This window comes from Pezoporus occidentalis, unplaced genomic scaffold, assembly GCF_034315485.1.
Source record: "Pezoporus occidentalis ecotype Australia unplaced genomic scaffold, CSIRO_AGI_Poc_V1 ctg23, whole genome shotgun sequence".
NCBI classification, from domain to species: Eukaryota; Metazoa; Chordata; class Aves; order Psittaciformes; family Psittacidae; genus Pezoporus; species Pezoporus occidentalis.
Window position 1 is genome coordinate 7,136,541 of NW_026914180.1, and position 24,682 is coordinate 7,161,222.

The 24,682-nt window shown below is 42.9% G+C and overlaps 2 protein-coding genes across 10 annotated transcripts in view; one reads left to right on the plus strand and one right to left on the minus strand.

Annotated features, from left to right (window-relative positions):
• Positions 1 to 6,411, plus strand: part of ZMYND11 (zinc finger MYND-type containing 11) — a 111,306-nt gene extending 104,895 nt beyond the window's left edge. For all 6 annotated transcript variants that reach the window (XM_062621514.1, XM_062621511.1, XM_062621515.1 and 3 more), the window contains one exon: positions 4,639 to 6,411. In XM_062621514.1, coding sequence (XP_062477498.1) covers positions 4,639 to 4,761 — 123 coding nt within the window. In that variant the 3' untranslated portion in view covers positions 4,762 to 6,411. The remainder of the gene's footprint in view (positions 1 to 4,638) is intronic.
• A 9,641-nt stretch (positions 6,412 to 16,052) lies between these two features.
• The window catches only part of DIP2C (disco interacting protein 2 homolog C), a 320,370-nt gene continuing 311,740 nt past the window's right edge, over positions 16,053 to 24,682 (minus strand). For all 4 annotated transcript variants that reach the window (XM_062621536.1, XM_062621534.1, XM_062621535.1 and 1 more), the window contains 2 exons: positions 23,713 to 23,836; positions 16,053 to 19,192 (listed from right to left, as the gene is read on the minus strand). In XM_062621536.1, coding sequence (XP_062477520.1) covers positions 18,940 to 19,192; positions 23,713 to 23,836 — 377 coding nt within the window. In that variant the 3' untranslated portion in view covers positions 16,053 to 18,939. The remainder of the gene's footprint in view (positions 19,193 to 23,712; positions 23,837 to 24,682) is intronic.

A 24,682-nucleotide genomic window follows, 5' to 3' on the forward strand; every position in this document is an offset into this window, starting at 1 on the left:
AGTATAATGCATACTGCAGGGCAATTGAAGTTGACTTTTTCCTTACTTTTAACTACACCACTCTTTCACTGGTCTTTCAGCATTAAGGTTTTCTCCTTCATATTACTGCTTTCAAATTTTCTTAACCTCCAAGTTTCGACTCAAAGTTCAGATTGCTTTCCATCTTAATTATGTTGTGTTAACAGCACCATCTTCGTGAGTCCAGTCAGATGTTACTATCAAAATACTTTTTCCTCCATATGAGACATGTTTTACTCCATATGAGACGTTTTACATTATTTTGACATTCCTTTGATCTCAAGGCCCCAGAGGACACAGTACCTGGCTGCGTCGATTTGGATTCCCCAGCTAATAATGCTGGTAGTGATATCCTTTTGGCCTTTTCCTCTCTTAGATTTTTCTGCAGCTGTTTTATGTTCTTCTGTATATAAGACATGACTTTCTGAAGTATATTCCTCTCCCTTGTTCAGTCCTTAAGCCCAAATCTGCAGCATTGCCTACAAAAAACCTATTTGCCCTTTAGAAAAGTGAAAACAGACATCTGACTTACTCTATTCCATGCTGCAAACTTTTCCCTAGTTTTCTTTGTTATTCTGGTTTTCTGTGTTCTTCTCAACCTAGAAGTGTCTTCTCTTGCACAGTTATATAGCATCTATTCAAGTGGAAGCAGTGTAATGCTGTGCTGCTAGTCTTTGAGTACAGGTTGAACTGTTATGCTGAGAAGCAATGAGCCTGGCACACAATACAAACTTTGGTATTTCTTTGCTAATTTTCATAGAACAAAGAATTAAAAGCCATCGTTCAGGAAATCCTAGTGCACTGTAATAAGCTTTCTATAACATACAGGAGGCTGGGTACTCCTTCTGAGCCTTGATTTTGCCAGATACAGCTTGAGAAGCATGCGGGTGCCTTGCCACAAGGTGGCACGCTGGTCTGAGCAGCGCTGGACACCCGTCCCGCTGCCACTGAGACGGGGGACAGCGACCCAGGTTCCGTCCTGCAACTCCTGTTTGTTTTCTGCTGTAAAGGGCTCTTTGTGTTCAGCCTCATTAGTCCTTGTTCCTACAGATTAAATGATGGTCCCTGCAGAGAAAACTCTGCTCTGTAGAAGAGTGAAAAAAATACTAAGGCGAGACAATTGGTTGCAGACTATCACAGTCATGACTTTTTTTGTAAAGAGAAGTACTTCAAGTGCCAGAGCTCCTGTAGGGTCTTCATTTCTGTTCCTACTAGAGGTTTTGCTGTGGGTGTACAATACTGCACTGCTTGGGTCTTTGTCAGTTAGAAAATTCCTCCCCATCTACCTCTCTGCAGATCAGAGAAGTTATTTAGGTCTCCGAGTTGATCAAGTTACTGTGTTTAATGCATCACAGCTGCTGGTGTCTGCATGCATGCTTTTGCCTATGGCACTTGAGAAGGAAATTGAATTGCCTTTGCCCACTATAGAACAATGTCAAAGTAGCTCTCTTCTGTCAAAAGTTAAGAGTGCACATATGACCTGCTGTGACCATTCAGTTGACACGCAGTAACTCAATCACAGTAACTTGATTGTAAGCCTGGACACTAAGCAACAGCTACTTCTTGGTGTTTTTGAAGGCAGAATTTATGAGAGCCCTGAAACTTACTTTCATTTACTCCAATATGCCTTTACCATATCCCTTAGCTTAATCACAGAGTGCCCTGGTACCACATCATTGTATCTTATAATCATGTGCATAAACCCTTTTTCTGAGCAAGATGATTAAAGATACAAAGAGTATTTGACAGTCTTGCCCATTTCTGTGGCCCCAAAACTATCTGTCCATCACCATCTTAAATGAAGGCATCATACAGGCAGCTAGTTTGCATGTGGTAGTAGGGAGAGTAAGGATAAACACCTTTGCATTCAAGCTGATGGATCTGCCCTGCCAACACACAGCCTCAGGCGGCTGGAGTTGGTCCAATTACAGAACTCCCCAGTGGTTTTTGTCTTCAGTGATATTAATGACTGTCCCTGGTGTGTAGTACTGCACTTGTATGCTGCTATTATGATACCTCCTTACCAAAATCTCATGTAATTAGCACACATTCTGAATGAGTTTTGGTGGCTTTGCTTTTTAATTAGAAGCAGAGACCTCTGGCTTTGCATAATGCAGATGTCTACATTTGGGAATACAGCTGCTGTTATTCATGCTATAGTTGTCTTTTTCTCATGCCTAAAAAAAGTCCAGTCAGGATCAAGGGATCTTTTTGTCGGTGGTGCATGGGCACATGAGAAGATGCACTCCCAGTTCTCAGGATCCTAACACATAGTTATAGAACAGTATTTTCTGTTGCTCTAACTCGTCACAGTTGGCTTCACCCAATTTAATTTTTATACCTCCTGAAGATCTGGATTTACCTGAAGTAAATAGCAGTCAAAGGGAAGAAATGTAAAGACAGTTTGATGACCCCCAGAATACAGGCTAGAGTGCTGGTCTTAACAATGTTTCCTTTCTAATTTCTCCCAGTTCTTTTATTTGCATATAATCCTCATTTAAATTGGCACATAAATCATTTTTATAGACAATTTTTAACTTCTCTTTCAATTATATTTACATGTATGTTTTTTCTAAGTTGCAGCAGGTTGATTTTAAGTGAATGAGCGTTGTCTGTGATGTGTACTGTCTGAAACAAAACCCCAATTGGTTGGTAACATTCAGAAAGAGGAAAATACAAAGGAAAGAAGAGGCCTCAGGCCAGCTGGCATTTTGCCTTTTCTGCCACGTGTGCTGGTACCAGCTTAGATGACACTGTTTTCCTTTTTTAAGTGGAGATTTACATCCCACACTTATGGCCAACATATGTAAAGGGAAGTGCAGGACCCACATGTCAGTTGTCCTCTCCTGTCTTGGCTTTTTTTGATCTCTCCAAGCAAGCAGATGTGAAGCTGGTCTCTGGGCTGAGGCCCATGTTGTATGTAATAGAGAGACAGCTGTTCCCTGCCCCTTTCCAGCGGATGATCCTAATGGTTCCCATAGGCTTGTGAGCAGCCAGCAACATGAAAAACCAGGAGAACAGCTCTTGAGAGCACACTTGTTTGCAGTCATTTCTACAAATAAACTTCCCTGGAGCTGAGTTATGAAAGGAAAATGGAGAGGTTCCCCTCTCATGCAGCCAGGGCAGTCCCTTTATTGCAGATGTAAATAAATAGTTATCAGTTTAGCCAATGTAAATGTCAGCTTTCTTGGATCTGACTTTTAGTAGTGTGTAGGCTTGTGTGCTTTTGTTTTCTTTTAAGGCAGTTGGGTTTGTTTTCTTTGTAAGTGCCTGTTTTATTAACAATGTTGTAGCTAGGACATAAAAAGAAAATTGTGTGTTATTCTGTGGTTTGATAGCAGCCTGCACAGACTGTGATATCCCTCCCTCTGTTCCCTGTCACGCAATGAGCGTTTCAGACTGGATTCATAAACATGCTCTCTGATTTTGAGCAGACTTGAGAAAGACAAATCTGAGATCATTAGAATCTGGCTCTCGAGGTTAGTTCCTTTAGCAGGAATGCCACCCTACTGTACAGGATTTTGTCATAATGATAGTTAATGCTTTTACAACACTCCCTTAAAATTTATAAACCCACCTGGAGACATGGCATGTTGCCCGTCTGGGTGCCATACCGTGTGTTTGACTACCCATAGTGTTGACCACCATGTTGATCCCCTTTTTTCAGTTCCTCAGAGGCCACGGGGTTATTTTCCAGGTAGCTCCTTCAGCTACCAGGAAACTGAGGGTGTTCTGTGTGCGACAGGGTAGAAATCCTCTTTGCTGCAGCACTCCCCAGAAACAAGTATTTCTGCGGCAGTGCAGCATCTCTTTCTTTCAGGAGTTTTGTGCCTTCCTGGCAGGTATGGCATGGAGCAAGAGCCAGTGTAGCTATCCTGTGTACAACAGGCCTTCTCTTGTTTCTGGAAGACTTGAAGGAAAAGGCACCTTCTTGATCTTCTTAGTAGCACTGATGCAGCACAGGGTTGGGTTTTTTTTCCCACAAGGTTGCAGCGCTTTCTGTTGGTCAGCAAACCCCAGTGACAGTGGCCTCCTTGCAGATTTGCCCTAAATGGGCTATAACAAACCACTTGGTAACAAATTAATCTTTTCTGCAGTGATGTTGGTATTGTGACTTTGGAGATTTTCCTAGCCCAAAACCATGCTACCCAGAAACCTCTGGACACATCACATTTCTTGTAAAGAAACCTCGGAGATGCTGATTTTCAAGCTTGCGCAGAAGCTGTTCACGCCAGAAGTGCCTCCTGATTTATCCTAGCTTTTAAGACATAGGAAAGGGTGCTCTTATACAAATGCAGGGTAAAAGACACACTGTGTGGCTGAAAAATGCCAGTTCACTGCCCTGAGAGATGAGTTTTCTTAAGTGAGAAATTATTTCTTTTCAAAAGCAGTATTCCAGACTCTGGAAGATATGAAAGCATTGTGCAGATTTGCTAAAGAGTGCTGCTTTTGTCAGCACATGTGAAAAATGCCCTCCTGCCTCTGGATGCCCCGAGCATAAATAAAAGAGAAGTATTGCTCTGCACATGCTGGTGCATCCATGAGCAGGTGAGAACATTTGTTCATTGGTAAGGAGGGATCCTACCAGGGTGTTAATCTCATCTCGTTTGTTCTCTCCAGTGCTACAACTGTGAAGAGGAGGCCATGTACCACTGCTGCTGGAACACTTCCTACTGCTCCATCAAGTGTCAGCAGGAGCACTGGCATGCCGAACACAAACGTACCTGCCGCAGAAAAAGATGAAAGAGCTATTCCTCCCCTAGCAAACCACCCCGATGATTGCTATTCTCAGACACAGCGGTTTTTGTTTCCAAGAAGCCAAAATTGTTTAGAATTTGCTTCCCATTTTGCACCAGCCTTTAAACACTTTTCGTAACAGAAATTTTGCACAGTAATTTCAATCTTCTGTTGAATGCTCCTCCAAAAATTTTGTCAGCGAAATGAATTTCACATCTGTGGGAGCTGGTTACTTTAACTAATTTTAAACTAGAGGATTTGTTGCATTTTCGGCAAATTTTAAAACATTTTTAGGTTTTACAGAGATTTTAATCTTTAAACAGAACAGCAGATCTAAAAATAAGAAAATCACGCAAGTTTAACAAAAGGAACATTTAAAAACTAGATCTGAATGTAAGAAGTATAGAACTGTTTCAGCAAAGTGAAGCATACTACCTTGATGTAACATTTATTTCTTAACCTTGTTGAGCTGGTTTTGTTCAGCTTAATTTTACTGTTTAAAGGCATTATCTATTGGTTATACCAGTGGGTACATGATTGAATTTAGGGAACAGGGTTGACACAGCAGGTGCTAGTCCTGCGTATTTTTTCTTAAATATTTCCCAACTGTGTTTTATTTTCATTATTTCTTTTCAATATATAACTTTTATAACAAAATATTAGCTTTGATCTTGTAGTTTAAAATCACAGGGAACTGGGGTAATCTTTTACTGAGCTGGATCTTAGAGAAAAATGAATATTTAAATTTTGAAGTTTGCACATTTCATCTTTGTCCTAACATGAGTGCTTGTAACGAGAATAAGAAAAGCCAAAAAACAACCCAATCCAACAAAAAAACCCAACTACCTTTATTCATCCACGGAATGAGGAGGCATACAAATTTGTTTATTGCGTCCCCCTTCAGCCCCCCAATCCAACGTCATTCGACTGCCTATGATCTGGTGTCGCCTGGTCCATTGTAACTTGATAATAAAAGGAGAAAAAGCACTTAAGTTTCACAGAAGCCGTTATGTTTGTAGTAATGGGTCATTGCCTAATAATGAGCTCCATCACTGTACTCAGAATGAAGAATAATGCATGTTAATTTTCTTGTATTAAAGATGCCGTGATTTGTAAAAAGTCTGTATTTTGCGGAATGTCTGGATTAAGAAGCATTACCAATAGGAATGGATCGATAGTTGAAAAATTATTTTCTTTTTGTTTGTTTTATATATAGATATATGAATTGCATCCATGTTCAGAGACAATTTTTTAAATAGATGTAAAGCTTACTTAAATAGCTTTTCTTTTCAAGTGACTCCACATTTTAGTTCCTCTCAAAGACTGGTCTTAGACTGAGTCATATGCCCATTAATCATCCAGCTATTTTTTGAGAAGTTAGAGGAATAATTTGTAAATATTTATTTAGATCTTTGATATTTATTGAAAGCAATTACATGATGGAACGATGGAAGCTGAAGAATCAGGAGGAAAGCCTTTCAAAAAGTCTTCTCTAGGATTTGTCAGGGTCATTGTAAAGATGAAAATATAACTCAGACTTCTGTGAACTACCACTGAAATCCTGATCTGCTTTACTTAGCAGTGGTCATCTAAGTTAATTGACTAGATGCTGCCAAATAATGCCCAATCTGTTGCAGAAATTAAGTGGTAAGTTGATTGGAAAAAAATAGGAAGTAGATGGTAACTCGTCTTACCATAGCTACATTATTGCCTGATAAATGTGTACTTAACTTTTGTCGCCTCTGTGTTGTGACTGTAAAACACTTCACAACTAAAAAACAATCTTGTTCGATTACTTTACAAGTTCCAAAACTTCGATCCACCCCTATGAAAGCAAGTTATTGTGGAAATATTTTTGGTGTAAAATCATTCCAGAATATGTAATATTTAACTGATAGCTGCATGAAAGTAAGATTCGTGTTACTTTGGCTTTTTTGTCTCTGTTGACACGGTTGCACATTTCCAAGTTACTACAGCGTGAAAACTGTGTGTTTTAAAGAAAAAAAAAACAAAACAAAACAAAAAAAAAAGATTGTGGCCTGGTTTTGTATAAGTTTTAGGTAAAATTACAATTGATTGTTTTAGGAATCATGATTTAAAATTAATTTTTCTGCAAATCATAAAGCTATATTAAAGTGTTGAGCTTAGCCACTATGCACATTGTAATTATTCATTGTGGCTGTCCAGTTTATGATGCATTCTGGCATTTTGTAAGCTGCTCTGACTAGCAATATATAGAGTCATTTAATGTGTTAACATTGGTTAATAAATGTATTTAAAAAAAAAACCCTCACTGGAAGTTCTGTGTTGATGTTGGCCAGTTGTCCTCATGTCCTGCGGTGTGCACGTGTGTCCGCTGTTTTCACTTGTCCCTACCTAGACAGACCAGGGCTGTGCATGGGGGAAGCTGTACCTCTGCTCACAGGGACCTTGCTCCTGACTCAAGGTGAGTTGCTGGGTCTGTGCAAGGGCTTGAGCGCTTAGCACAGCTCTTGGCACCAAAAATCAGTCTTTCCAGCCCCTTCAGAGCCAGCAGCCTCTGAGGGTCATGTCCATCATGTTCTGGTTTTAATGCTGGGTCCTGCGCTTGCAGACTCCCTTCTCCCTGTGCTTCCTCCCAGCAGTGGCCCCACTCTGCCTCCTCTCCGTCTCAGCCACCAGCCATGAGCCTGCCTCTCATATGTTTCGTTAATGAAATAATTGTATGTGAGGGGACTGAGAGGGCTCCCTGAATCCAGCTCCAGCCTGGACAGCGGCAGTGCTTCTCTTAGAAACACAGCCCTGAGAAGCTCTCTGTCTTCCTTGCTTTTTTTCGAAGCCAGAGCTTGCTTCCAGTGATAGGCTGGAGGCAGCCAAGGCTCAGGCTGCTGCTGATGCTCCCAGGGCATGTCCCACAGCCACCTCCAAGAGAAAGGGACGTTTTAGGATGAGCTACAGAGGGCAGGTTGTCCTGGAGCCCCATTGTGACTTCAGGGCTGCAGGAAGGACACCGGAAATTGGCACCCCTGTGGAAATGAAGCATTTCCCGGTGGGAATTAAGACCTGGCAAGGCCTGTAAGTCCCAGGAGGAAAAAAAAAAAAGTCTTTTAAATATTTAAATGTCCCTCAAAAGAAGCCTCTGTTATTATTTTACTCTCCAAACTTTTCTGTTCTTACACGAGTCATAGCATTTTACCTGAGAGCAAATTTTATCCATTGATCGTGGTGAAGCTCGATTAAATACCAATAGCCAGCACAGCGTGTGCCTGCATTGCAAATGACTCAGTTATGCTGATTCAAGCCAGCAAAGTGGGATCAAGAAGAATCATCGTCCCCCTTGCGCTCTCTTTCCCAGGTCTTCTCCCCATTTGATAACTGCAGTCAGCCCCCAAGCATGGCTCTGCTCACCAGCAACCCCAGCTGCCCTCCCTTCATGCGGTTGCTGGTTCAGCTGTCATCAATAGGGTCAGTATCAGAAGCAATCAGGTTAAATACTTTGGAAATGCCAGGGCAGCTTCCCACCAACATTGCTTAACACGGGTCCCCTGTGACCTGCTGTGTGTCCCATGCTGGGCCTGTCACCACCACCTCTGCAAAGGGGAGGAGGCTATTCATCCTTGGACTGCCCCAAATCCAGCAAATTTCCTTCCACTAGGACTCTTGGGATGAGCAGGGCTTTCTCTGAGCTGCTGCCTGCGTCTTCACCACTGCCAACAGGCCTCTGTCTTAGTGCTCGTAGAGCATTGGTCTTAAAAGCATTATTTGTCTGGTTTTTGTTGTTGCTATTTTTTTTTTGTCATCATCATCGTTATTATTATTACTCTATTTATTTTACTAAGGAGGTGCAGTGGTTTCTGCCTCCTGCTTCCTTTAGGTGGAGTGAGCTGCCCAGCTCAGGGCTCATTTGACTCTCCAGATCTTAAATGACCGAGTATGTGAGGTATGTTTGGGATTTGTTACCGGTAGTTAGGGGCTACCCAGCCAATTTTAGCTGCACTGAGAGAGAGCACATATGCAAGCCATGAATATGCTTTCCAAATGCTTTCATAAACCTCCCAGAACCTTGAGAAACCTGTCATATTTCATCTTAATAAAGCCTATTTACAGAAGTCAAAAGGCTCAGAAGCATGCTAGACCCTGAGTAATGCTCTCTAAAAAAGAAATGCTGGGTTGCAAAAGGTTCAGAATTGTAAAATCAGGAAAAGAACCGAGAGAAGGTTAACTCTAAATTGCCGATCCTGCTCCCCACAGCCATACCTGCCCAGAGACCTCTCCAGCCTGACGGCCCTGGAGCCAGTAATGCAGTATGGAAAGATGCCTTCAGGCAAGCAGCGATGGAGGGGCTGAAATTAAGCACGGCGTCTGCTTTGCAGAGCATTTTTACATAGAGGGGGTCTGATAATTGAAGATAATACAGAAGAAAGGCCAAGAGAGGGAGAACGGGCCGTGCTAAGAGGCAGAGCAATGTGTTTGTTTACAAAGCCACCAGCCAGCTTCTGTTAACTCCCTGGACGTGAAAACTAAGCTGGTGTAAAGCTTCAATGGAAATAGGATTTGCCCCAGAGAGGTACCTAAAAATAAACTAGAGCTCTGCCTAGGGAAGGCACTGTGAAGCTGGTTATATGAAATGCTTTACTAGTGCTTGGGAAAGGACCTCTGCAGCACACAGCAATGTTTGTTAGTGAAGCCAGAGCACTGCTTTGTTTTTAACCACTTTGTGAATGGAAAAGGTATCTCCGGCAGCCAGCCGCTGCAGGTGGCTCAGTCTCTGCCTCTCCTCCACTCCTGTTCCCATGGGAAGGTCTTTGCCTCCTATGCTTCTGCTCCCATGGGAAGAGCACGGTGTAGCCCGCTCAGGCAGGTGCTGAGCCGCTGTCCTACCACGCTTGAGCACAGCAGTGCACTCTTGTTACTTTAACAGAGCCTTCCAGGTGAGAAATGGCTTCATTGAAAGCAAAAAGGGAGCCACCAGCCTGCACGCCTGGGCTGATGAAGGCAGCCGGTTAACTGTCCTTGTTAGGAGGAGTAATCCGTATCCATGTACAGGAGCTGTGCAGGTCTAGCGTGCTCTCAGGAGGGAGCAAAATGAGGCCTCCAAGCCCCAGTGGCACAGGCAGCACAGCACAGCACAGGCAAGGAGCCCCAGGCTCATCCCTGCCAAGGAGCGACACTGACTCCCTCCCGAAGAAAAAGCACAGCCAGGAACTCTGCCATGCGTGGCTTATGCACTAGAGGGAGAATCTCCTTGGCTGACACAACACTTGAATGAGCGACAGAGCCTTTTCACAAGTCTGTAATGGCCATCAGTGCCAGAAAGCCTCCTCTTTTTCCCCCGAAGAAATGAAAGATGTGCAGCTCAGTAATGCAATTGCTTGTTATTTTTTCCTGCGGACACTGGACCCAGCAGCATGTTAATTCTGTCATGTTAATGACAGTGGCCATCACAGCAATGAGGAAGCTGCTCTGTGCTGAGCAAGCCATTGGGAGTGGGTGCTGGATGCTGACCCAGAGCCCAGGACCGCTCACCCTGTCCCACCAGCAGTGTGGATGCTGAGCCCCTGTGCAGCATTCGGGTAGGTGCAAAAAGGACCCAGGCCTTGGGTCTGTATTTCACTCCAGTCAGTGGGTGACGCTGGATTTTCAGGTCTTGGAATGGGAGCAGGAGGCAGCTCACACAGCTGGTCCCTGCCACGGGGCGCTGGATCTGTCCTGCAGTGCCGTGCCATTGCGATGGCTCTGCCACCAGCTCCAGCTGAGGAAGCTCTGGGGCACCTTGAGCTTGGCCCGGTGCAGGAGCCTCCTTGACAAAGCTATTGACAATAATAAGCATCAGCTGCTGCAGGAAAGGCCTGTGCAGGGAAAGAGCAGCCAGGAAGTCAAGCTCAAGAGCTCCAGGCCTCCTGAACACGTGCCCAGGCCAGTCTGCTGTGCCCACTGCTGGTCTGCTGCTCTCCACCTGTGCCCACTGCCTGGTGTGGCCCAGCCAGCACCAACCTCCCAGCATGGCGGCTGGCTGGGCAGAGTTACACCAGCCTGTGCCTCCCCCATAACCAGTGCCACCATCCTTCCCCAAGCCCTCCTCCGTTGGGGAGAGCTTGGCCACCACAGCCAGCCCCCACCTTGATCTCCGGTCAGGACCTCCCTGGCCAGAAGGAATGTTTCCATCTCTCACACTTACTATAGTCACCATTTGGTGCAGCAAAGCAATGTCCAGAGTCCCCTGTCCTGCAGCAGCCCTTGGGTTTTGTTTGTTGTCTGTTTTCAGAAGGCTGCATACTGATGCAGAAGCTGTGCTCTGTGCATCAGCCTCAGCACGGCAGGGCAGAAATCACTGTGACAGTTAATGGTGATTCGAGGTCCTCCAACTTGACTGATTGAGGACTAAAGTCTTGAGAGCTCCTGGAGCCTGGAGGAGCTTTGCACAATGGCAGTTGTTATGGCTGACATTCAAAGTGATTTCAGCAGCATTTAGAAGAGGAGGAGGGGAGGCAAAGGAGCAAGAGAAGGAGGCAGAGGAAGAGGAGAAGGAAGAGGAGGGCCATTTTCTCCTGCCCATCCATAAGATGCAGGAGGACGATGGGGTGGCAATTTGATATGTGGGTGAAATCTCTCCTTTCTCACCTCGGCACCTCAACCCTTTTTAACAGTCACTTTACAACACAATGACAGTCAGTGGGGACTCTGCTTGCACAGGACACACAGCTCAGGTGCAGGGTTGGAGGCACCCATCAGGACATTCCTGAACATCTTTTACATGGGCCACCTCTACAATCTCTATTAATGTGACTTCAGTAGGGCTCACTGGATGGAAGTGGAGAACAGGATCCAAAGGAGTAACCGTGGGGTTTGGGGCTGAGAAAGGATCCTCTTGGTTTTTGTTCTGACTTTCTTTTATCCTCTACTTTTGTATTTTTCTCAGCAACGTTTCAGTCCACGGTTTGGTTGCCTTGATCCCGTGTTCAGGGCAGGAATGCTCCTGTGCGAGGGCACTCATGGAGCAAACGCTGCCCTGAAGGGAATTTCAGGCAAATTTCTTCCCATCTACTGAACTCAAGTTCCTCGCATGATCACATCCCTCTGACCTCAGAGGTTGTGTGCAACCCCACTGGCACTCCTCGCTTCACTCACCTCCCATGGGGCACACTGGGACTGGGGTGCTCCTGCAGCCTGGCCTTCCCCCACGAACTGAGGTGCAGGCTATGAGCTCTGCATCAGCGGAGAGGGACTGATCACGCTGAACTCCAGGAGAGCCCTCCAAGATACTTGTGCAGTTCCTAAGGGGAACACCCAGGCACAGCGAGGAAGCCGTTTAACTCTTGCCACCCTTTAAGGACCCCCATGAAAATTCTCTCTCTGACACAGTGTTAATCCATGTTCAAACCAACATCAAATGTGGGCCCATGTTTTTTTTGTTCTTTTTTGTTCAAAGAGTATGACTTGAAGTGCAGCTCTGCACCAAGCAAGTGCTCTCAACATGTCCACTGATCAATTGTTACCTTCCCTATGGCTCAGCATTTCCGAATCAAAACTGGGAAAACAGAACAAATATATTTTACCTCAAATTAAGTCAGACAGGCAATGAGCCCAGTTATAACCTGCGTCTCTGGTTGCTTTTTTCTCCAACATTACACTTTGTCACGTCAGGACTGACACGTGCATCCTGGCTCTGTCTCTCTCCTGCAGATGCACTGGTTTTATTGTGCAGGAGAAGTAAATGGTGTAAGTTGTAAGTGAAGTAGTTGCAAGTGAAGTGCAATGAAAGTGCACGTGTCTGCATGCACGCACAGCAAAAACGCAGTTGTGCTGCTGTTGCAGTGAGGGTACGGCTCCGTTACGTGATCTGCTGGAAATGGGAACATTTTAGTGAAAGGTTTCATTTAAGAACAATCTGGGCTTTGTTAGAAAATCTTCAGCACGGAGTGATCTCTATCAGTCATTTATAATATATTATGGCTTAAAACAAAAGTTAAAAGCCCCTTGGTCTGTTAAAAGGCTTCCCCCCAAGATGAAAAGATTGTTCCATCCTTTGAAAGAACAAAAATAATTATAGTTGAGGCCACACTTCATTTGCTTTTTTCTGTCTCTTTACTGACCAAAGAGCTGGAGGAGGAGGGAAGGGAAGGATTTAAACGCTCCTCATTCAGTCTCCGCAGGCCTGCACCCTGCTTTGGTGGGGTGCGCTGTGAGTTTCCAGGACCATGTGTGCCCCTGCAGCACCCAGGCATCTGTGGGCTGTGCACTCCATCACTGCCCCATCACAAGCCTGGGCTGAGCTGCTGCAGCTGCAGCACAGCCCACCCCACCCCACAGGCCACGAGCACAGCAAATGCGCACCAGTGTGCATCCTCACTCCAGTGAGCAGCTGCGTGTGGTGTGGGGGGAAGGTGACACACAAAAATCACCTTCCTGTGGATTTCAGGGAACTCTCTGAACCCAAACGTTTGTGAGAGGCATCTTGGACTGTTACTAAGCATGTGTGCCTGCTATGGAAAGTTTAATTCCTTTGTATCTCCTCAGTCACTGATTTCCTTTGGGCAGCTGTCGGCTCAAATTCTTGTCTTCCTCTGCTCCCTGGATACTGGCCATGCCGTATCCTCCCCTCCCAACCTTGCTTCATGGAAACATTATTTTCTTCTTGCATGCAGCTGTTTTCCTTACCCCGGTCTTCCCTCAGCACTTCCCTGCTTCAGTCCTGCCGTTCCCTCATACTGACCTGTTTGTTTTTTTAGTTTCCTGCACCTTTCGGGTTGGGATAACCTCTGTGCTTATCTTGCACATCTGTCCTTTATGCATTTCCACTCTTGGGTCTTATTCCAAAGCCCCCTGGCTGAATTCAGCAGGTGGTGCTCACCCAAGCCAGACTGAATTGGGTGCTAAGAGCAGCAGGGCTCTGAACCCACACCTGGAGCTCCCTGACCTAAAATGGGCTCCCCTAGGTGGGAAAATTAAAATGTAAACCTCTAAAATCAGGTTTCTGGAACCACTGGGTTAGGGAATCCCAGTTACTTGACCCTCACCTCCATAGGCACAATCTTCTCTTTTCTAGCCTTACCTCCCTTCTACACCAAATGCTCTTCCTAAACCTGCCCTTCATTTAAGGCTTCGGCCACCAGTGTTCTCTTCAGCAGTGACGGCTCAGCACAGCGATTCTCAGTGCCTCTCCTCACCATCTCCACACCCTTCCCTGTTGTGGTGCTTCCATTATCTTTAACCCCTCCTTCAGTCCCTTCCACAGGACAGTCCTTTCTGTGAAGCCTGTCAATGTAACCTATCAAAGCATGAAATTAAACCAAGATCAGCTTTGTGCCTTTAGGGCCAGCCCATTAGCTGGCCATAGCTGTACAATATGTTACAATCATTTTTGGTTTAATTATTGTGTTGTGAGAATACAACAGTTTCTTGGCTTTGAAAAAATCTTGTCCATGCAGACCAGAAAGCAGTGTAAGAGCACTCCTGGTGCTGATCGTGGCTGGCACGATGCAGCATGACCTGCTTAGGGAACCTATGATTGATTTTAGATACCCTTTAACGCAGTTTTCAGCATCAGGATGCATGCTAAAAATGTACAGAAACGGGCTGATGTTGGTTTGCTGGGTGAGAAAGGGAAAGCTTCTGTTTCAAGGATGTTGACTTCAGTGAGGTACAGCACAACTGAGGCAAGCCTTGAAAGGATTTCTGGACCAGCTTTAAGGTGATATCCTCCAATATCCTGGAAAGGAAAGCCTGCTGATCATGATAAGATGAATGACAGCATTTGGGAAGGCAGGCTGCCAAAAGAAGCACTCACTCTGGATATCAAAAAATAACTCAGGTTGAACTTTCATATTTTATCCCCAAATGGAATGATTAATTTCTACTTTCAGAATGTCAGATCTGGTTCTGTTTTTTCCTCTTCAGATCTCAGCCAGCTTTAACCAAAATCTTTTCCTATTACAACAGGTTTTTGCTGACTGAAGAAAGCTGTTGGTAAAAGTCAGACATTCCCCCCAACCTGTTCTCCTGTGATTCCATTCACGTGACTGATGAGGATTTGCTGTTGATCTCTGTGCACGTCCCCCCCTTCCCCGCCTGGGATGACAGTGACGGGGCAAATAAAGCAATTTTTGTGTTGAAAACCACACACACACCAAGCTGCACGGTCTTTTAACAAGCTTCTTTCCTGTTCTTACCTTGCTCATATCAACCTGATGATGATACATTATGCTGCTTTTATTGTGCATGAAATTGTTCTGACCTTACTCCATTTTTTGTTGTTGAGATTCCCCACCGTCTTTGCAGTGTTTCAACCCCTGTTTGCAAAACCCATTTTTAAGATGTGTACTTGAAATATTTTGACCTTTTAAATACCTGAATCTCATCAGCCCAAACCAGTAAAACCCTTTCTCTTGTTTTATAGAATCATTTGTAAAATCCAATCAGGAACCAGCTGCCATTCTGCCGTCCTCTTCCTCCTGCCGCCCCTAACCTGCCCTTTAACTCCCACACTTCTTGTGCTGCACTTTCTGCTCTGGAAAATTGCAGGTCCACCAACCTGCACCTGCCCCTTGTGACGAGCAACCTGAAATCTGAGCCATCAGAGACAAGCTTTTATACCCTGAACTTCTCAGATGGGCTAGAACGACACAAGCACTCCAAATTCCACCCTTTGAAATCATGTTTGGAAAATCTAAGCTAGGGCCTCTTCTCGGGGGCTGCTGCTGCTCAGAGCCAGCTCTGAAATCACAGCATTTCTGGAGAAGCCAACGGATACTGGCACATCCCATTTCCCTGGGGTTTCATCTGGTCGTCCAAGGTTTCTAAACCAACAAGGGGTTCTAGCCCCACACGTGTGACCAAGCAGTTGCCCATATAATTCCACTGGTGGAAAGCTCCAGCAGAGATGTAACACCTGGATCCATAACTTCCTTAAGCCACTGCTTAGCAGGACGCTGGTCGCAAGACCTCGCAACAAAAGCCATAAGTGACAAATTTGCGGGGTTTTACAGTACTAATGCTTGTTATTGCTTCTCACAAAATGTTACCAATTTTACAATAATCTTTACACTTTCAGCAAAACTGTGAACAGTATATTGGAATATATTAAAAAGAATTAAAAAACATTTCACAAAACCCATTTGTTGCCATATGAAAGTCTTTCAGCAAGAAATGCCCACACCAGTATTCAAACATCGTTAAAAGTAGAATGATTTGTACTAATAAATTATGCAACAAGAGAGGTAAACAAAATAAAATTACAGCACAGCTCTCCACGCTCCTGCACCGAGCACCCGTGGGCCTCGGGAGCTCCGTTTTAGATGACTAATTAAGAAACTGATATGTTCAGAGCAACAAAAATAAAAGCTTTTATTTGTTCATTTGAATATAAAACAGGCGTTATCACAGATGTACAAAGCGTACTGGTGGTTTAACATACAAGAAGGTTGCTGTCCTTTGCACATAAAAATTTTTGTTTGAAACTGTGATTGGCTGAGTTACATGAATTTCTCTAACCAGTCACCACACTCTATGAAATAACGCTGCTAACATTCAACTGATAAAAGGGACAGTCTTCCCTTGGGTAAAGTGTCAAGCAGGATTAAATATATATAATAAACAAGCACCATGAGGAATCTGCTCCTGTTTGATTAGTTTTGTGTTTAAATGTTCATTGTGTACCCTCTTTTTTTTGTGCATGTGCATCAAGTTGATTACATGGTTTTGTCTGACTCCAAAAGCACAAGGTCACAAGACAAACATTTTATACATTCTCATGAATGGTTTATCTACAGTACAGTTTCTAATACAGAACAATCCTTCTTTATTGCTCAGTCTGATGGTGCTTATATGTTTCCTTCCTTTTGCTTGCACAACAAAACCAGAAACTCAGTTTATAATTTCTCTTAACTCAGGATTTAACAACCACGGATGACAGGTTGCAGAAGAGAGCTGTTATTAACTGCGTTTCACAACTGCATTGCAGTTCTTTTATTCTCTACAAATGCAAAGTTGACTTCGTGAAGGTTAAAGTGATGCTTTGAACGACAGCAAGATTTGTTTTGCAGTTCTGAGATCAGCGATAGCAGGACTTCACAAGTTAGTTCACACACTGCAATTATGTTTGTAATCAATCAACATCTTGTCTGAAACCTTACAACAACTTGCCATTAAGAACAGATTTTATTCTTTTTAGGGAGCAGAAAATGAAGTTGACAAAATATAGGATTGGTCTGCAGAGCATGAATGGGGCTATTCACAGGACAGTGAAGGCAGAAAGAAAACGTGTCTGATGTGGCAAGATGCTCTGTACTGTACATGCAGACTAAAACGTCCCTACCTTTTAAACAGATTTTAAACACCCAGCATCGAGACTCCCTTATACGTGATATAAACATGATTACATTTGCCCTGCCACAATCTTAGTCATGCATATCCGGTAATGAGAGCCAGCACATGTACGTCATTTGGGACAATAAGAAAAGCATTCTTGGACTGCAGCTGGTAAATCCCACTCTTGATCACAAACAAGTCAATTCAGTTACAACCACATGAAGGAGGGGGAAGGATTTAAAAAACAGGGGCATGGGGTTCAGGGAAAAGAACAGAACTGGGGAATCACACCTCACTTTTATCCAAAGGTAGCAAAATGAAGGCAGCTGTGATGCATGTTTTCCTACTCTTCTCCCGCGACGGCCTCGGCCTGGAGACCGTGCGACTCCTCCGTTCTTTCAACAGGCAGATTGGTTCCTCTGATGTTTCAATGCTGTTAGGGACTAGTTAGCAGATGCACGGTTCGTGCCAATTCGCTTGTAGTGACTGTACACTCCTCTCTGCTGAGGAATAAATTAAAGACCACCGAAACAATCGTTTCCTGTAAATGTAAACTGGATGCACTGGCCACTGAGCTACGTGTCCTAGCTGAGAGGCAAACTGATAACTCTGCAAATAACCCCAAAACATTTCCTTATAGCAATAAAAACACCAACTAAAACAATGAGAAAAATTGTGCAACAAAGTTCTGCAGCTAGACAACAGTGCTATTCCTCAACCTGCCTTTTCTAAGTCTAACAAGTGTATGCACATGCCAGCACGAATATTTATTGTTGCCTCCATGGCAAAGAAAAGAAAATTACTGTAGTGCATTTTTAGTCTTAAATTCATTCACTGCCTTAAAGGCAGCAATAATTCCACTTGCTGGTATCTAGAGGATTCTTTTTGACAGGGACACTTAGCAATCCAGGATTGCTTTTTTTGTTTTTTTCTTCCAAAAAAATTGTGAGTAACATTTGATTATCTACAGTGGGAGACACCATGCAAGTGACAAGTACTGCATTTTAAACTTTAAAATCTTTTGTCATTAGTGAATTTATATTTCATATATATATATTTGATGTGATACTATCCACTCAAGATAATACAACACTTTGTTTTTATATTAGCAAACATCTCAAGAGTTTAATATTCTTGAATGTTTTTTCTCTTTTATACTTCTAAAGAGATCAAAATAAATTAAACGTTTTGTACATAATTACAGAAGAAGTAGTTAACTTATTTTATCTTTTTAGTTTAGTACAAAGATATTTGCAAGTTCATCGCCGAAATACACCTTATCTATAAATTTCTTCCATTCTAACGCTAACGGCAAAGGCTCTTTGGCCTTTGGGCTTTCAGCATCTCTGACAGAAAGCTGCAAGATTTCTAATTGAAAGGTGCTACTTTGGGTATTCTCCTCGTACCACTACATAGATTCCTAAGACGTGGGGATCTAAAATGGCTTAAGTTAGTAACGGATCTGTATTCATCAGCTCTTTACGACATATTAAAACAAACGAAGAAAACATTTCTTTGTATTAGTATGCAAATTGTTTGAAAAGAATCCATTTGGAGGGCAGAATAAAAAACAAAAATCTACTTCAGCTTACTTAATGTAAAATACAAAGCCACAGTTACTCAAAAAGCAGTATTGTCCAATAAGCAAAAAGAAAAGTTTAAAATGGGCTTTTCCAACACACTGAAGGGCCTTACCCCAGAGTCCTTCTTGTCTAAAATTTAGTGGTAAAAGAAAACATTTCACATTTGATTTCCTGCCAATCGTGACTGCTTTGAAAAGTTGCAATAGAAACAGTTCCATTCTGATGAGTGTCAGCATCTTATCTGCACACTTTTTAGTGGACACCAAAAAATTTTATACATCTATAGTAAAGTCCATGGAAGCTTTAAGGTACAAGACTACATGTTGTAGGCCACATAGATGGGATCTAGCTGGTCTGCCAAAAATCCATCTCGTAGGTGCATACGTTGTTTCTCTCCACGGGAGTTGATAGGAATTACACCAATGTCCACAACCACCACCACCCCTACAATCAGATAGTGTTCCTCCAGGACCACGTTGGTGACCAAAGGAACCAGGTCCAAAGCTTCTTGCTCTGATCCATCCAGCTCAACTACAACGACCAACAAATTTGTCCAAGTAAACACCGCACTGAAACAAAAAAACAAATGGTATTAGTGGTGTTTTTCCTTTTAACCCATTTTATTTTTCACCCTTTTCATTCCACCTTGGTTACCTTTTGTTTCAGCTCCTTGGGCTCCTTCTGCATGCTCACCACAAAGTGTAGGTAGTGAGAGACAACATGTCTGCAGGCAGGGGCAGAACAACTGCTCCACTAGCTCTCTAATATTGCTGCAACACTAAGTATTAGGCTAAACTTCACAGAAACTCGAGTCTAATCCTTGCCTGTCATGTTGGGAGGCAGTGAGACAACACGCTGTTCCCTCTGAAGCCAGAGAACTGTCACAGCACTGCTGTGCTCATGGAGGCATGCATGAGTGATGTGTGCAGGGAGGTGTCTTCTCTGGGGTTTTTTGAAGAGCAGCCCACAAGAGCAAAGGAGCTTAAAAGAGGAGGTACCAAAAGGAACAGCAGGAACACAGCCCAAGCTGAAAGACCTTTGGGATAAACTCTGCCTAGCAAAGGGGTGTGGAGCTCTGGGAACATTTATGTGGCATACTGCAGGCTGCACAGAGGTCCCCAGCTGGCTGGAGAGGGGGCTTCCTCAGTGCGTGCCTTCTGGACTGGGCTGGCTGCTGCCCAGGCAGGTCAGAACTCAGCACAGAAGAGCTGTGACTCCTCTGGACCAGTTGGTTTATGCAGGAATAAGCAGTGTCTCCATCTGTTTTATTTCTGCTGTGTTTTATTTCTGCTGGGTTTAAGGGGACAGCGGTTTTTACATCCCTTATTAACAGGTGACATGGTCAAGGGAACACTATTCTCTCTTTACTAAAACCACCTGTGTAAGAGTCCAAAATTTTGGTTAAGCCCTTCAGCTGAAGCAGGTAAATTCTGGTTTCTGCTACTGGGCATCTTTTCTGGCTAAGGAAAAATGCATTTATCTTCCCAAATATGGAGGCTGGGATGGTATGAAAGTTGGTGTATGCTTCCCTCCATCCTCTTCCCCACTTACATATATCTCCAAAGCCTCTGAGGTCTCACAGGTTAGCAGGACTGAGGCTCCACAAAGGGTAATCTCATTCTTCCTTGTACTTTTGACGCTTATTTCTTCTAACTTATTCCATAGCATAAACAGTGATACTCTACACATGTATCTCCTACATCAAGCCCTATACTTTACCCTGCTTTACCTTATAAAGTCAGGGAATAATTTCCCAGAACTGTCTTGAGTCTAAGCACCTGAAAGTTAGAATATATTACGTATATAAGCCAAATTCAAGAAGAGCTGCTTACCCTAAGGTCAACACTTGATTGAGACAGAAGTGCACTGTTTCAGTCTACCAAGACAATTCCGAAAAACCTTGTACTCTGGTAACATATCTTACTTTGCCGAAAAGTTAGCTATGAAAATGTGCTCTATGTTGATGTTTAATAGAATGCACTTTAGGGAAAAAGTACCTAGTATTAATAAAAAAGAAATCATTCTCAGATCCCGCCAAAGTACTATTTGATTGAATTCTTACGTGTTTATCGATCTGGAAAACTAATGGGCAGCAAAAAAGCAAAGCTCTGCAGGCTCCTTTTGACTCGGTACCGCTACAAAATGAGTTTTAATTTGGAACTATGTTTTCACAGGCATTCTAGAAAGTTTTGATTGATGTTGAACATCAACAAAGTCAACATTAACGTTAAATGGTCTGCACAGGTCTTCATCTTCAGAGTGGTCCTAGAATTTTCATGGATTGCTGCATTCACATTGACATTAGTATTATGTATGTTGTAACCAAAAAGCCTGGGGAGGTTTTATTAAAATATAAGTTTGCACTTGAAACCGTGCCTTACACCTACTGTTACCTTGTTACATGGGAAAGCAATTAATGGCGAGATTCGGGAGCAGCTCCCTAAGCTTAGGAGAAGTTAGTTTTTCTGAGGTCCCAGAACTGGTTCCCAAAACCTTCATGAAGCTTCTATTAAGCCCTAGAACCATTGACATTCCTAAGAAGATTTCGAATTAATGTAAAACTCATTTCATATGTCATGACAGTAACTCACTGGTGACCACTGCAAGTAAAAAGAAATACTGTGCTTTATGTTCTCACCGGTTGGGATTAAGATAAATTGGCCAGCATGTATCACACATGAATACATTAACTCTGCAGCCCAGATGAGTAAGAAAAACCCAAACCAAAAAACTAGGCACCCAGGAAGGCTGCACTTTCTCAGGAAACTATGGAGTCACACCCAACAGCTGCAACACAGCCAGTGCTCTGAGACGGGAATGGTCCCTCCTACTGCTTCTATCCCACCAAATGCTTCAGGAAAAGCAAGAAAACTGCTTAAACACCTCCAGAAAAAGAGGCTCATAATGGTTTTCTTCTCCAAATACCTTCTGTAGCTTTACCTATGTGTCATTATGCAGAGAGAGAAAAACACTTCTTAGCAAATCCCGGGAAACTACATTCTGCTTCTGTCTCAAGGGTTTGAAGTTCAAATGAGTCAACAACGTGCTTTAATTAAAACACATACACATACATTATTTGTAAAGGTACTCTGCAGTATTACAAACACTGTCAAAAATGCCTGGCGTAGTTATACCTTACAATAAAACCAGATGGTGCCACTCTGTTGCTTGTTATGCATAGAGACACAGGAGGTCCGGAGTTAGAGGTTGTTGATTTTGTGCTAGAATTTCTTAAGAGACAAGAATAATTTTGAATGGCCTTTTAGATGTGGTCCTCAATGACAGAAGTTGCACAGCAGGATCACATGTTAGTCAACAAGTCACCGTGTTCCTCAGAACTGTTGAATGCTACAAAAAAAGGCATGTGTTTCTTAAAGCTGAGGCTATTTTTACAATCTACAGACTGCACATACCTAGTACTTGGTGTTTGTGATAGGTATTGATACAGTTAAATCCTTCATTGGCCATTGTAACCAAAACAACAGCAGCCAACAAGAACAGAGGCTCATGCACCCATCTGAAGAAAAGCATATACAAAGCATATATAAAGATTTAACTGGCTATTAAACAGGGGAGAGTTCAAACTTAAACATGGGAGATTTATGTTAGATACAATGTAGAAATTCCTCACTGTGAAAGCAGTGAGACACTGGAATAGCCTGACCAAGGAAGCTATAGATGCCCCACCTCTGGCAGGGTTCAAGGCCAGGTTGGACAGGGCTTTGAGCAACCTGGTCTAGTAAGTGGTGTGCCATGAGCTCACACTTTGAGGCCACACAAATCCCTGACAAACAGGTAGTGCTGAACACATCAATTTATGAATTTGTGGCCATCTTCTAATAGAGCTGCCCTAAATCATAGAATCATAGAATGGTTTGGGTTGGAAGGGGCCTTTAAGATCATCCAGTTCCAACCCCCTTGCCATGGGCAGGGACAACTTGCAGTAGACCAGGCTGGTCGAAGCCCCAACCAGCCTGGTTTGAACACTGCCATAACTAGATCAGAAAACTTTCTATCCACTGCTGATAGAGGTGTGACACATTTTCAAGGAAAATTTCACGGCATCCTTGAAGCGTTCACACTGGTCCACATGAAGACACAGAATCCACCACCCTGTGTAATGGCTAGCTGGAACAAGGCCATACTACTAGCAGTGATGATGCTCTAAGGAGGAGGCAATGAGGCAAAACCTCAGTTACAGTCAGCAAAGCAATTAACTGCCTTAATTTTAACAGATATTTAAGAAAATAGCAAGGTGTTTGGACTAAAGAAGCCAGTTCGGTTGCTGTGCTTCATTCTTCATTATTAAGAAGTGCTCCAGGCCACACCTTTGCAACCAGGATTGAAAAGAGAAATGGAGAGTCACATCTTATACTTGCTAAATTGCCCTGGCTGTTGGGACAGGTTCATTTTAGTTGAAAGAAAAAGAGCTGAGCTGAGGTTATATCAAAACAAACCAACCACCTGACTCAGTCCTCTGATGCAAAACTAATGAAAAGCAATTTGTTCTCATGTCGGCCACAGGAAATGATTACCTGCTGTGTGCATTTGATGATGTGATACACTGATTAAGACAACACCATTACTAACTCATTGCTTCCATTTGCATTGTGACCTTGATTTGATCACCGCTTGATTGATTAATAACCAATTCAAAAGTAACAGTGTGTTCACTAATAAAGTTTATCAGTGTGTTCGTTTATCTGAAATGTTTGCTTGCTTACTCCTTTTAATAACAGCACTCCTAAAGCTTGAACTCCCACCAGTTTGCTTTTCCTGGTTAGAATATAAAACTCAAACTCCAAGAAATAGCTACTGACCTACCTGAGCTGTTTGGGTCTCTCAATCTGCAAGTCTAATCCTTCACTTGTACTTAAAACCACACACAAAACCCCAGAACTATCTTAGCAGAAAACAGTCCTTTCCCATTAAAACTGTTTGTGAAAAGTTTAATCCTTAGGACATATTTACAGTGGGGTTACAAATCTCGTGACCATCCTGACAGGCCATTTCCTGGCTCAATTGCAATATCTGAGAAAAAAACCCTGACATTATAGATATAAGGGCCCTGGTGTTATATAATCCTTACCATTCTGTGATGCTCTTGTGTGCTCTAATTACAGAGGTTTCAATATCGATTGGATGGTATCTCATCCCTCGTAACTCCATGGCTTCATCTAATGCACCCACAACATAAAGTGCATCATGGCGCTCTGGTTGCAAGGAAAAAAAAAAAAAAAAAGATTCTATTCTCCAGCACATTAAATTATACAAATGCTCACGTTAATAAATAAGTAAAATAAGTATAACATTGGTAAATTATCCTCAAATTTCTGAAACCCCAAATGATTTTCAGACTAATGAGAATTTTCCATTACTGAAGTGCAATGCAAGCAGAAAGCAGAAGAAAGGAAGGCAGAAACACTGTTCCCACTTGAAGAAGAGAAAGGTGGAAGTCTTTATCCAAAGACTGGCATGAATTCCTGTTTTTCTCCCACGTGGATGCAGAACAGACTCATTCTGTTTTAAGGCACCCCAATTAGACAATAGGCTCCTTGTTTCTCTTTCTTTCTTTTGACAGAGAAAGGATAGATTGAACCCTAACAGTACGGATGATATTCTTCCAGTAGCTTTGAGATAGTCAGTACTGACGCTTAAGTTGTATTGCAAAAGTGTTTATCAATAAACTAGGAAAACGGACTCTGATAGCAAAAAGCTCATTCAAATGGCAAGCTCTGGAGCATAATGCTTTTTGTACAAATTTTTATTGACTCAAGAAATAAAAGAAGCTGAACTTACACTTAAAAATATATATTAGGCTGATAATAAATGACTGCATGTTATCCATAAAGAAATAATATTCACTAATAGACTTAAAAGCAGATAACTGTCTCTTTTTACATTAATTTAGATAGTTGCACGGTGGTAATGTAATGGCAGTATAACCTCTGCCAGTAATAAAAGACAGAAGACTTTTTGCACTGTAAGCTGAAGCTGTGAGAACAGAGGCTTAGCATCTCTTTGCCCAGAGAAGATGTAAGCCATTTCAATGCTTAAGT